The sequence below is a fragment of the Parasteatoda tepidariorum genome, chromosome 2 (genome assembly GCF_982258835.1).
Source record: "Parasteatoda tepidariorum strain Cologne lab strain chromosome 2, Ptep-v5.0, whole genome shotgun sequence".
NCBI classification, from domain to species: Eukaryota; Metazoa; Arthropoda; class Arachnida; order Araneae; family Theridiidae; genus Parasteatoda; species Parasteatoda tepidariorum.
In genome coordinates this window covers 87,083,074-87,097,914 of record NC_141756.1, presented here as the reverse complement: position 1 = coordinate 87,097,914, position 14,841 = coordinate 87,083,074, and the positions used below count along the sequence as shown (strand labels likewise).

The 14,841-nt window shown below is 26.1% G+C and overlaps 1 protein-coding gene across 4 annotated transcripts in view; it reads right to left on the bottom strand.

Moving 5' to 3' along the window:
• The window catches only part of LOC107439883 (protein ECT2), a 34,610-nt gene that overhangs the window by 15,615 nt on the left and 4,154 nt on the right, over nucleotides 1-14,841 (bottom strand). For all 4 annotated transcript variants that reach the window (XM_071177791.2, XM_087157673.1, XM_016052622.5 and 1 more), the window contains exons 4-14: nucleotides 14,526-14,699; nucleotides 14,207-14,296; nucleotides 13,630-13,746; nucleotides 12,518-12,619; nucleotides 10,507-10,606; nucleotides 7,041-7,153; nucleotides 6,891-6,953; nucleotides 4,922-5,132; nucleotides 1,996-2,141; nucleotides 334-522; nucleotides 55-165 (exon numbers count right to left, since the gene is read on the bottom strand). In XM_071177791.2, the coding sequence (XP_071033892.2) occupies nucleotides 55-165; nucleotides 334-522; nucleotides 1,996-2,141; nucleotides 4,922-5,132; nucleotides 6,891-6,953; nucleotides 7,041-7,153; nucleotides 10,507-10,606; nucleotides 12,518-12,619; nucleotides 13,630-13,746; nucleotides 14,207-14,296; nucleotides 14,526-14,699 (1,416 nt within the window). The remainder of the gene's footprint in view (nucleotides 1-54; nucleotides 166-333; nucleotides 523-1,995; nucleotides 2,142-4,921; nucleotides 5,133-6,890; nucleotides 6,954-7,040; nucleotides 7,154-10,506; nucleotides 10,607-12,517; nucleotides 12,620-13,629; nucleotides 13,747-14,206; nucleotides 14,297-14,525; nucleotides 14,700-14,841) is intronic.

Genomic DNA, 14,841 nt, shown 5'->3' with positions numbered 1-14,841 from the left:
AACTATTATCCTAATGTAATGAAAAAACTACTTTTGAAAATTAAATATACATACCTTTAAAAATGCATGGAATCTTGGTTTTGTAGCATCACATGATACCAAGAGGCTTTTAGTTTTTTCAAAGAAATTTATGAAAGGAGGGTAAGATTTCATAAGTTCATGAGCCTGTAAGTAAAATTCACATTGTTAAAAAATAAGGAGAGAAAAGATTATTTATAGATAATTCAAGAGTAAGTAGCCTTTTTCATCAATTATAACATTTACAAATAATTCATGAGTAACTTACATTTTTAAAAAAACATATAATTTATAGACAATTCATAAGTAACTAACATGGTTCAAAATCAAATTTCCAATACTATGGTCTTCACTCCAACTATAAATTATCTCTGATAATTCATTTCTAATTTTTTGATGTATTTCATAGATAGGAGGTAAGTTTCCAAAGATTATTTTTATTTCTGCAGGAGCTAAGAGAACTCCTCCTACTTGCTCAGGATTCTCTAAAGGCTCTTTGAAAACCTAAAAAATAATAAATGAATTTTTAAAATTCCCACCAAAAACAAATAGCTAATACATTCCAAAATTTAAATATTCCAAAAATCAAATGAAGCAATTTAATATAGGTCAATAATTTAGTTCTTTCTAATTTAGTACTTTGAATTCTGCACATTATTATGGAAGTAAAATTATGCTTCTTGTTTATAAAAAATATTAGTGTTTTCTTCTGAAAAAATTAATTTAGCTATAATTATTTTTCTCTCATTTTTGAATAAAGCTTATTACTACAAAGAAAGTCAAATATTTGTGATCTTTTAAATTGTCAGACATAAATTTTGAAAAAATGTGAAAAGACAAATTTTTTTTGTGCTAAAAATAACACATTTTAGTTCAAAGCAACTGGAAATATTGTTTTTTTTTAACTTAAAAATTATCTAAGAAAACAATATTTACATAGAAATCATGACAGCTATTTCAAAATATTTACGCATTTGTATATGTAAAACTATCTAAAAACATTTAATTTGAGCAATTTTCAATTTTAAAAATTAACAATTGGCACAACCAATGTTCCTTTCTTTAAAAAATCCAGCACTGGATGGACATTATAATTTCCATTCTATTTTTTTCACTTCAAGTATCTTTTATGTATATGTGTAGGGCATTAGTTAGTGTAAGGCATTAGTTTATATGCATAAAGCATGTCATACTTAAAGTTAAACTCATTAAATTTCGCTTTATTGAAAAAAGTGCATAATTAAACATTACAACTTTTGACAGAAATTATCAAACTAAAACAAGCTAAAAAATTAGAAATCAAATATTGTAAACCTATATCAGGGTGCGTAGCCAAATCTTTGAATCAAAAATAAGCACTTTTTAAAAACTTTTCAAGCACTTTACAAAAATTTTCAAGCACTCAAAAATTCATATTCAATCAGTGATATCATTGAAAAACAAAAACTTTTTATAAACAGTTTTAGCGTTAAAAAAAACCAAAAAGAAACAGACGTAAATCGAAACAATCAGTACTTTCCCACATCATCGAGTGAGTTCAACTTGACCCTGAACTCAGAACAAAAGTACCCGTACCCCCTAGTGTTAGAAGTAAAATAAAATAAACAATAATAAAATTAAAAAGAAAAACATTTCATAAGGATCTGATATTCTTCATCCAAATTGGAGCACTCGGGTTTCAGTTTCAAGTGTGCGTGCATGCGCAAGTCATAACGTGGGTACGACATGAAGTCCGCGTGAATAATTACATAGCAAACACCCCATTTTTCGTGAAATGCATGGGATCCACCAGATATCACCGAAGGGTGAAAAAAATTTATTCGGAAAAAAAAGCACTTTTTAAAAACGCCAGTTGAAAAATGCACCTTTAAAAGCTTTTAAAAACGAAATCCCCAAAAAAGCACCTTTAAGTACTTTTTACAAACGCTACGCACCCTGTATATATAAAATTTGTAAATCAATAATTTAATCACAAACCGTAATTATTGTATGCAATATTCCAACATAGTTGCTTTCAGTTTGGTATAATTCATAACAGACTTGTTGCCTGGGAGTTAAACAATGTACTTCAACTGCTGGACTTTTCAATGTACTGTCTAAGTCTTTATGACCAGAAGAAATATCTGTAAATTAAATAACAAAATATAAGACTAATATATAAATTAAACATAATAATTAAATAAGAATATTTTTCTAAATTAATAAAAATCAAACTGCAAAAAAAAAAATTTATGCTTTATAAGCTAATTTTTAATGGCAACATTGAGATTTTTATTTAAAAATTGTATTTTTAACTATTTGAAAACACTAGTTATTAGATTTTCCATCATATAATTTAAAATATTAAAAGGAACTTTCATAATTTAAATTAACTGAGTGCATTAAATATATGTTAGCAGCAAAATTATAAAATAGATTTTGAATTTGCTTCTTCAATTTTTTATTATGAAAGATTTATCAGGCTATGGAGAACCAGACTATGAATAATTATAACAAATAAGAGGAATAATTTTGACTCAATTATTCAGTAAGTAAATTACATTTCAAGAGTACCCTTTTAATTATAATCTCAGAGCTCATTTATAGCTAATTTTTTCAGATGCATGGAGTTTCATTACAAAAATTTTATCAAATAAAAACATGCTGACATTTTAATATAATAAAATATTAATAATAATGTAATAAAATATTTTATTTTGGCTCTATCTTGTAATTATCCAATACAAAATATTTTATTAATTATTCAGTTTTGATTGAACAAACTATTTATCCTTAATGAATAACTCAAGTTCATATTTTGTTGAAATATATTAATCTGGATTATGTGTACTTTCTGTTTTGACTTAAAAACAATTGTTTTGATGATATTTTATTCATACATAGAAAAGTCCTGAAATTATTTAATGTGACTTTCTCTATCCAAACAGGTATCCCAAAAAAGTCTGAATTGCGGAAAAAATTTTAAAAAAATCTATCTAAAGGAGATAGAAATGTATAGTTTGTTGCATTCTGCTTAAAAACCTATGACTCTATTCCTGGCAAGTTTCAAAATGGTTACAAAATTTTGTCAACAGATGGCGATGCTCCCTGAGAAAAAATATAAAACTATGTCATAAAAATAAACAACATTTGCAGTAACAACGAGCACAGTTACGAAAGAAATTAACAGGGACTGTGCAAATATTAAAATAATCATGCAGAATTATAGCAAGCAGCATTAAAAAAATACTACTTAATAGCTTTGCGTTGCAACAGAAACTATGTTTAATAGTTTTTAAGTCAACAGCAACACCTGTTGATCAGCTTTGTGACTACTTATAAACAGGGTTCGTTGATTTAAATCAGCTTGATTTAAATCACGATTTAAATCATGATTTAAATCAAATGATTTTTTTAAAAAAATCATTGATTTAAATCAACTAATTTTTTTTAACTATATATATTGATTTTAAAAGTTAAAAAACAGTGTTTTAAATTTTTGATACTTCTATTATTTTCTTTTCTTAGTATTAAAATTTAATTTAAATAAATTGCTGCATTAATTAATTTTAGTTAACGAAATTACTTTCTTGGTCTGTGTTAAATTCCCACACATTTGAAATTACATTTTTAAAAATCTTTTGATTCTTGAGATTGAAAGTACAGATTAAAGTAAATATTTAATGCTGTCTTAATATAGACTTGCATAGCTGTAGAAAGTAATTAATAAACATGAATTTTTTTCAAAAAATAATACAAATAATGTTAATTAAAATTCTACCTTTTGAATGAAAAAGCGTGAATTAAAATCTACATCATATTTTATTGGTGGAAAATGCATATTTCTGAAGCTTGAGGTTATATTAAAAAGAAATTACCCCTAATATGCCAAAAACAGAAGAAAAGAAAAGGGGGCTGATGAATTCAGATGTTTTTTTTCCTAATTAAGTGTCATTCTTCCCTTTCAAACTCTTTCGAAGTCTATTTGATGCAGTAGGGTTATTAACTGGTATTTTTTTCTCATAATATGTTTACAGTATCTTTGACATTATCTGATTTTCTATAAAGAAATTTTGTGAAAAAAAAATTCCAATGAATACATAGATTTTCTAATTTTTTTTTAGCTTAACTTAAAAAATATATAGATTAAATATTTATTTATTTTTCAATGAATGACTACATTTATAAACACAATCTGCTACATTTATTTTGTCAAAAAAAAAAAGAAATCACAATTTTAAATTAAAGTTATGATTTGCTAACTGAAACTTTGTTTTAATAGTTAAAGCACAGGGATCTGTCCAAGCCGGTACCTTCACAAATTAAACTTTAGGAAAAATGATAGAATAATTACACAAAATACTTTTTCTTAAAATTGTATTTTTGTGTCTCGTGAGAAACAATAAATCCATATTTTTACTATATTTGTGTTGATTTTTTAATATTATTTTTAATTTTTACAAAATAGGTACCTCTCAGAAAAACCCAAACAGATCGCTGAAATATTCTTTAAATTCTCTATTTCTTCTAGTCTTTAAATTTTAATCATGCATTTGTTTCAAAATGGTTGCTATGCATTCAAAGCCATGTATTATAATGAAAAATTATTTTAGTTAGAGCTTCTAAAATATTGTTACAATATAGTTTTAATATTAAGTTAATTTGATTAAACATTTATAATTTTATTTAATCATAAATTAAAGTTCATACAGTGTATTTGAATAAAAATCAAAAAAATCTGATTCTTTTGATTTTTTTAAAAAAAATCAAAAAAATCACGAACCCTGCTTATAAACTTAGTGAAAATAAAAACCTAGCTTCCTCAGCAGAACGAAAAACCACACACTTCCATGTCAATTTCTTTAATTGACTTTTTAAATCCGCAGCCAGTTTTGGGAACATTTTTGTTTAGTAAAAAACTAACCTAATGGTCGATCAGGTGACATAGTAGCATCTAAAAAGGATCCACTTATAGAAAGCTTAGCAACTTCAGATTTTCTTCTCAGATCAGGACAAAATATTTCATTCTCTTGCAGACTTTCTCTCGCTAACTGACGTGCAACACTCTCCAGTCTCTTGCGCTTATTACCTCTAATGGGCATAATATTGGACGATGTTGTTAAAGTTGCATTTGGCTAATAGGATTAAAAATAAATTATAAATTTGCAACCCAAAAAAATACATGCTAAAAAATAAATAAGGAAAATAGTTACTTCAAAAGAAAATCAAAGTGAAGAAATAACAAAAGAAGAAATCTGAATATTTAAAAATTTGTGATAGTTAAAAAGATATTAACAAATTTTGTAAACAATATTTTTTGATTCAGACACATTTAAATGAATGCAAATAAATAATTTTTCATGCAATTACAGGGTACTGATTTAACTAGGTAAATTAAATCAGAAGCTCCGAAATTGTGTTCCACTAGGGTTCCGAGAGTTAGGACTTTTTTTATCAGTTACGATTTTTGAAACATGTCATTAAATTTGTAATTAATTAATCATTTATTTATTTACTTCACTTTTCCATTATCTCTATGAAATTATTTTATTAAATTGCTTGTAAAGAAAAAAACAACTAAAATTAAGAAATTTAATTTTTTTTTAACATATAGAAAAGGAATAAGGAATAGGATATGTATTTATAAAAAAATGTAAAAGTATTTTGCATCAAATAAAAATGACAATGAAAAATATGTTCCTCTGATAATATTTCTTGACATTTTTTGTTTTTATTTCCCAGGAAACCATACTTCAGCTCATTCATTTTGTTCATAAGCACACTAAATTTGAATTATGAATTAGACTAGATGCTGCTCCGGACCTATAAATTCAACTTACTGACATAAAACTCAATTTTGAGACTAGTATTGATAAAACAATATGACAAAATATTTTGTATTTGATACATTGATTCAAAATAATTCATTGTTCTTCTTTAATTAATATATTCACAATTGCTAATGAAATTTATTCATTACGCCTTGGGGTTCCATCAAAATAAGATCGATTATTTAAGGTTCCATAGCCGAAAGACTTTTGTGAATCGCTGTATTAAACGTATTTTTCATATATGAGTTACTTTTTAACAAACAAGCTTGTCTTTCTTACCGTACAATTAGCAAGCATATGTATTATACCTTTAAAAAAAATCAAAATTTCCTTAGCAAAACGTTCTTCCCAATGTTTAAGATTTGCTCCAATATAAGAAGGCAGTTTTAAGGGTACAGAAAATAACTTGATACATTTGAAATTTTCTATAACAATATTGAGAAGAAATTTTTTTTATTATTATTATTTATTTATTCATTTTTCAAAAGCTAGAAATAAGTATAATTAAAATATTTATATTCTCCTAAGTTAAACTGTTTATGAAAGAAACGATAAAATAAAAATTTAAAATAAAACTAGTAAAAAATTGAAAGTGCTAACAAATTCTTATAACATTGAAGAAGCAATAGTCAAGACTAATGATAGCAACTTTAACAATAACAATATAATTATTTTTAAATTTAATTATGCACACAAAAAATAAAACTTTAAGCACATTTTTCAAATAATTTTTAGATACTTCTCTTATTAAAGTGGTACACTTTTTTTACGTTATATAAATAAATAAAAAGAAATAAGTCTAAAGAACAGTCAAACTATAAATTATTTAAATATAAGCACTTGTTCACTTAAATCAAATTCTCAAGATAACAATGATGTCAAAATTAATAATTGGCATACAATTAAAAGGTTTTTGAAGTGATAGACATAAAATTAGTCACCTTGGAAAAAAGGAATTATAAATATTCAATATTAATATTATTAATTAAAATGTTTTTTAGCAGGTGGATATTTAGTCATTTGCAAAACTAATAAAAATTCATATTCAAAATATCAACTTACATTTTCATAAATATACAATGATTCTTCTGCTTTTGCTTCCATTTGTATGCAAGCCCAGAACCACTATAATTACATTATAAGGCGTAAGGACAAATGTTTGATATTTAGTATATAATTTGTATGCATTTAAAAATAAGAACTGTGATTTACTTCTTTTTTTACAACAAACAAATCTCGGTCATACACTGAAGTGCTTATAAGATATCCATCTTCAACAATTATATGAGTACATGAAGGATCTTCAGATTTTACAATTTCACCACCTATTTATAAACATATAGTAATTTTATTAGTATTTGGGTACTTAAAAGGTATTAAGTATGAGTTAGACAAGAATACCGTAGGCATTAATTAAAAATACATTAAGGGGATACATAAGTTAATTAGGGATACATTAATATTTAAGTATCTATATATTAATAATTATGTATATGATAGACAATCTCAAATAAGTATTACATGTTAAAAAAATTAGTGCATGACATTTATTATTTTTTCTAAAATAAATAAATAATTTCTTTTCCAAAAGCAGGCAAATTTTTAAATCAGTTACCTGCACTGAATAATCATTGAAAATGGCAGTATTATGAAATATTATGAAGTTTAACTTATCATGGAAAAATATAAACATTTTACGTACAGTAACAAATTTGTTATGCTTAGCACAAATGTAATATATAATGATATAGATATTATTTTTATATTCGATATTCACCCTTACACTTTAGATGCCTATTAAGGTTAATTTCACTGAATATAAATGGTATAATAATGGTAATATATATATATATATATATATACAGTGGTGGCCAAAAGTGTGGACACTTTTTGAAAGTTTCATGTTTTTCAACTTTGTGTGCTTGTAGAATATATTAATTTTCACTTAAATACAAACGTTTATATATCAAATTGAAGGTAATTTAATGTAGAATTTAATAATAAATATAGTATTACAATATCTGTATTACAGAAAAGGTTATGCAACAAATAGTCAGATCTATCTTAGATTTGCATGTTTTTAAAGTGATACTTACACAATCAATACTTAGTAGGATAACCCTTATTTTTTAAGACAGCTTCACAGCGTCTTTTCATCGAGTGAACGAGTGTATGGAGTTCATCTTTCGTAATCACATGGTGCCAAGAATCAATTATAGCTTCAATAAGTTGTCTTTTATTGCATGGACGTTTTTTTTCGTACAAGAATTTTCAAATGTCGCCACAAATTTTCAATTTGATTGAGATCAGGGCTGTTTCCTGGCCATGGTAATATATCTATGCCTTTATTTTGAAACCATGCTTTGCATACTTTTGCTATGTGGCATGGAGCTGAATCCTGCTGAAAAATAAATTGTGCATTGTTGAAGAAGAGATTCCTGATTGAAGGTATCAATTTTGGTTTCAGGGCAGTTTCGATGTATTTTTTGGCATTCAGGATGCCATCAATCACTTGAATTCGGCCCACACCATCTGCAGACATACATGCCCAAATCATGACAGTTGTTGGATTTTTTGTAGTTGCTTCAATGCAATCAGGATGAACCGCTTCACCTACTCTATGTCTCACGTATTTTCTACCATCACTTCCAAAGAGCGATATTTTGCTCTCATCACTCCAGATTACTTGCTTCTATTGATTTTCTGACCATTTAATGTGTTCTTTTGCCGACTTAACTAGTTTTTTGCTTTGGTAATAAGGTAAATAAGGCTTTTTCCTTGGAATTCTAGCTTGTAGTCCAAATCCAGATAACCTTCCTCTTATTGTTTTTGAACTTATTGCAATACCAGCTGCATTCATTTCACATCTAATGGCATCTGATGACATTTTTCTATCTTGAAGGCATAGCCATTTAATTTTTCTATCGGTAGTAGCACTTGTGAAATTTTTTCGGCCTGATTTGGCATCCTGAATGCCAAAAAATACATCGAAACTGTCCTGAAACCAAAATTGATACCTTCCATCAGGGATCTCTTCCCCAACAACCCACCATTTATTTTTCAGCAGGATTCAGCTCCATGCCATACAGAGAAAGTATGCAAAGCATGCTTTCCAAATAAAGGCATAGATATATTACCATGGCCAGGAAACAGCCCTGATCTCAATCCAATTGAAAATTTGTGGCGATGTTTGAAAATTCTTGTACGAAAGAAATGTCCATCCAATAAAAGACAACTAAGTGAAGCTATAATTGATTCTTGGCACCATGTGATTACGAAAGATGAACTCCAAACACTTGTTCACTTGATGATGAGACGCTGGGAAGCTGTCTTAAAAAATAAGGGTTATCCTACTAAGTATTGATTGTGTAAGTATCATTTTAAAAAAATGCAAATCTACAATAGATCTTACTATTAGTTGCATAACTTTTTTTGTAATACAGATATTGTAATACTGTATTTATTATTAAATTCTACATTAAATTACCTTCAATTTGATATATAAACGTTTATATTTAAGTGAAAATTAATATATTCTACAAGCACGCAAAGTTGAAAAATATGAAACTTTCAAAAAGTGTCCACACTTTTGGCCACCACTGTATATATATATATTAAAAATATAGTGGAAATAATATAATAAAGATTTATAAAAAGAGAAGAAAAATAATAAAAATTAAATATTTTGAAAAATATTAATTATTTAAAAAAAATCGGAAAACAAAATAATTAAGAAATAGAATTTTGTCATCAGCTTACATGATTGTATCCACAAAAAAGAGTGCTTTGCAATATAGCATTAATATAGCCAAAGCAAAATTTATCAATACAATACTGTGAGGAGCACCCAAAAAATATTAAAACGAAAATCGAACATATTAAGAAAAATATACAAAATAAAACATATCAAGTGAAAAATAGAAAATAAAAAGCAAAAATAAAATATTATATATGCAGGATGCATAGCCAAATCTTTCAATAAAAAATAAGCACCTTTTAAGTACTTTTTAAGCACTCAAAAAATATTTTTAAGCACATTGACAAAGTGCAAAATAATTTTCAAAGACTTTACATGATCATGATAAAATAACCAGTTTCTGACAAAGAACTCTTTTCTTGATTATATTAGCCACCATAAAAAAATCGAAAGATTTTTCGGTTCGATAACAAAGGGTGGAAAATAATGTCTGAAATTGAGAATATCATGCAAAATGTAGCAGAGTTGCACACGAGAGTGCAAGAATCTCTCCGAACCTAGCTCAGGAGACACACATGCGAACCCCGAGTATTTCATCATCAAACATGTAAAATGATTGAAGCTTTCATACGCTATGGACCGACGGTACACTAAAAAAGATTGTGCTTAAATGAATTGTGAAAAGATTTAATAGAACAATGTGAAAAGCACGCTTTTGCACAATACGTGGCGAAAATTGACATGGTAAAGAAAAAAATCTCATTTTCGAAAAGGGAAAATTAAGCACTTTTTAAAAACTACCCATGAAAAAAGCACCTTTAAGGGATTTTAAAAGACGAAAATCGAAAAGAAAAAAAAAAAACACCTTAAAGCACTTTTTAGAAATGCTATGCACCATGATATATATACATTTAAAAGAATCAAACAACTAATTTTAAATCATTAAAATAAATAAAAATGAAGTATTTAAAAAGATTTTACCATTTTTTAATGAAATTTCTATCATGTGTTCTTCCTCTTCCTTCTGATAACCTAAGAAGGCCAATTTAGAACCCACAAAAGGTAACAGCTTATATTGCATCTGTAAAACAATAAAATTAGTTCATTGGTAAAATTTTCAGTCATATTTAAGTTTATTTTTTTATACATTCAGTTTACATTTATAACAATCCTTAAAAATTTGTAGTTCTTTAAAATTATTTGATATTATTTATATTTAATATCAACTCATAGTCATAGATTAAATGCATAGATAAAAATCAATAATTAAACTCTTTTGTTAGCTATTTTCTATTAATTTAAATTTCATTACCTAATGTACAATATACTAATTGGGTACTTTTATTTTTTTTAATAGTTGCTTTCTTTTATTACCTTATGTATAGTTCACTAATTTATGATATCAGCAGTGGCTAAAAATCTAACCTTTTAAACGTGGATTTGGTTGCCTTCCTACTTCGAACACCTGTTTTTCCTAGGTTATTTTATAGTTGTTCAAACAGTATGTCAGTTAAAAGAGTTAATTAAGTTAATTTCATTTTTAATTAATTAGATACATTTTAATTTAAAATGTTTAATTGCGTTCTTTGAGTCTTATTATACTAAAGTCGCTAAATATCTAGAGCAAATAGGGCCTAAATTGGATAATTTTTTCTTAACAAAACAAAATAAAGAATAGACTTACAAGGAAATCCAAGCAATATATAAATAATTAAGTTTGTAATAGTATAATAAAGATTTAGTGTTTGCTTTTAATCACAGTGTCGCCTTTATATCAAAAGTTAGTTGTTTAAATTTTAAGTAATAACGTGAAAATTAATTACATTAAGTTCTATAAAATAAAAATATTGGAAAGAAAAAAACTTTTTTTTTTGACAAACAAATCCAAAGGTTTATTTTTTATATCAACAAATGAGAAAGAGTTAAGAACAAAACAAATGCATACTTTCAGATTATTTTTTTGGAGGAAAAAAAATAACAAATACACTACTTCTCACTTTAGAATTAAATATTTATTATGCTAGAACAGTTATAAATTTTACAAAATGCAATAACTAACTTTTAATATCATTAACGTATTTCGTCAGGTGAATAAACTTCCCTAAACTCTTGAAAAGAGATAGTGCTATTAGAAAATATAGTACAGACTCCTTCATAAATAAGCTTCACCGTACATTCAATTGATAGATAAAATAGAAGTAAAAAGATAAAATTAAAGTAAATATAGCTAAATAATAAAGAATAAAACTAAAAATCATTTTCGCTACAGCCTGTCAAAAGCCTTTGTTCTTTGAGGTTAAGGTTCCACAATTGTGTGACCAATGGCATGCCAGTGACAAAGTGGTTAGCATTATGCGAACAATCAATCTGAAGCTGAATGGATTTCAAGCCACTGCAGGGGATCGAACCTTAGAGCTTCACAATGACAGGTCAGGTCTGATAAATAATAATCTTTATACCATTTATAGATATTTTCTAACATACATTTTATTCTGATTGTAAAAGGCAAGTGTGTTAAAACTGGTTATTTCCGAACTTGAATCTGCAGGGTTTTCTGCATTTTATTCAATGGGATAGTAGTGAGTAGTAGAGAAATTTCAATACAATTTTGCCCAAGAGCTCAGTGCTAGGGTTAAACGAAAACCAATAGAACAATTTCACTTTTGAATTTAACATAATAGTAATAAATTTTATGAATATTACATAAAATTATTATCAGATACTCTGATATATATTTAAATTACTATTATATAAAAAAATTAACTATAATTAACTATTAAATTACTAACAATTAAAAAAAATTAACTTAGATCTTGAACATATTTTGTCAAGCAAATGAACATCTTAAAATTTTTAATATAGTAAACACTATTATAGAAAATACTGGATAAGAGACACTCTATTTCAAGAGTTTTATTTTATAAATAATTGACTTTTAAGTCAGATAAAAGTGTTCAATACAGTTAAAAAAATTATATATGATTTGGCTTACCAACTCTTCATCTGTTGCATAACAATCGATATCATGCCTGCGAGACCAAGTTTGATTAATCCATTCGGCAGTCATAACTGGAATTCCCATACTAACAGCATACTTAAAATAAAATAATAATGAAAAAGATATAACATATTCATTTCATAAGTCATAAGTAAAGAAATCACTAAACTCAAATAGATTAACATATTAATGTAGAAACAAATCACATTGCAGAGTAGCTTCATTTTTCAAATTTGTAATAAATATTAAAACAATAAAATTCAAGCTTTGACATTTCTTTCAAAAAAAAAGTTTCTAGCATTTTGATAAATTGGATTGGAAGAAATGTATTTCCTCCGAGAAGGTTTTTTATGCTGTGGAATACCAATGTCATGTTTAACTATGAAATAAAGCAAGCTTGTAATAATTTTCTTTCTACTAGTAGACCACTTAGTCTGTCTGTATTACTTTCTTTAATAAGAAAAACAAATATACACTAGTTTGAAATTGATATAAAATATAATAGGTATGCAACTTATGCAGCAATAAAATAAATTTCGAACTTCATTGAACAAACTAATCATTGTATAGATAATAAACATTTAAGCCAAAAGGCAAAAATTTCATAACATTCAATAAAGGAAAACAAAAAATTTTGCACTTCATTGAACAAACTAATCATTGTATAGATAGTAAACATTTAAGCCAAAAGGCAAAAATTTCATAACATTCAATAAAGGAAAACCAAAAATTTTGCACTTCATTGAACAAACTAATCATTGTATAGATAATAAACATTTAAGCCAAAAGGCAAAAATTTCATAACATTCAATAAAGGAAAACAAAAAATTTTGCACTTCATAGAACAAACTAATCATTGTATAGATAATAAACATTTAAGCCAAAAGGCAAAAATTTCATAACATTCAATAAAGGAAAACAAAAAATTTTGCAATCAATTATTTAGATAAATTACTTTACATACACAGTATGAAAAAATTTTTACATTAGAAATTGATTACGATTACGAACCAGAAATACAGATTGTCATTTTCTTAGTGCACATGAGAAATAAATACTTTTAAAATTTTAATAGGTCAAAATATACAAAAAAAAAATAGATATACCCGGTATTTTTCATTTGTTTTTGCAGAAGATGTTGCCACAAGGTGTGTAGTTTTAGCTATGTTAAAATCTTTGCGGATACTTCCGCCCATGTGATGGACCAAAGAGACCATACCAGACTATAAAGAGGAAAGAAAATGTTACTTTAGAAGACAAACATTGAAATAAATTTCAATTATGAGAACAAGTTATTCATAATTCTTAAAAATCACCACTACATATTTATGAGACTGATAAATTGTTCAACAGTAAGAAAAGTATAGTACATAAAATCATTAAAAAAAATTCAGTTTTTACAAGTAATTTAAGAAAAAAGTTTTTTGCTATGTCAGAAAATTTTAGAAACACATAAAACTGTACATTTGTAAACATGTAAGTTTAAAAATTAACCTTTGAACTTACACAATGAATTAATGCTTTTATAAATTCGAACCGTTTATTTTGCTGGAAATTATCATTAAACTTTTTTTTTTCTATAAAAATGCACACTAAAAAATGCTAAAAAAAGAGACATTTTTATTTAAATTTAACTGATAAATAATTTTGATTTTGAAACAATATTAGAAATAAAAAACATACCAATTCTTCCTTCACACGGAAACCTGTGAAACTAATAACCAGATTTTTCATTGAAGTTGTATACAAAGGTCGGATGTTACTAGGCAGAGGCTAAAGCAAATAGAGAGTACAAAAATAATAGGTAAACATAGCAGATAAACATATTATGTTTGTTTACAGTAGTAAAACGAACATTGTTGAAGAATTTTAGATACTAATACTATTTTTGAATAATTCTAAAACTATTCAAGCATATTCATTTTACAACTTATAACAAATATCATTCTGCATTTAGTGCAAATAATTAAAAACTTATTATAAATTTTAAAAAATTATTTACCTCACTTTTTTTAGCATATTGAATTATGGCTGTGGGACCTAGAATTCTCTCTCCTGCTTTAAGAAGGCGACTAAAGAAATCTCCATCAAATTCATTGAAAATATATATGTTTGTAAACTGGGTTTCTAGATTAGCTGACTCTTTTAGATTGAACACAATAGGAAGATTGAAGTGCTAAAATTAAAATTCAACATATAGAATATTATTCAACAAGTGGAATATAGAATATTTGAAAGGAAACATTTTCACAAAATAAAAGTGAGAAATTTTAATTAGGCAAGAATTAAAACAATAATTCAACAAACTTAATTCCTAA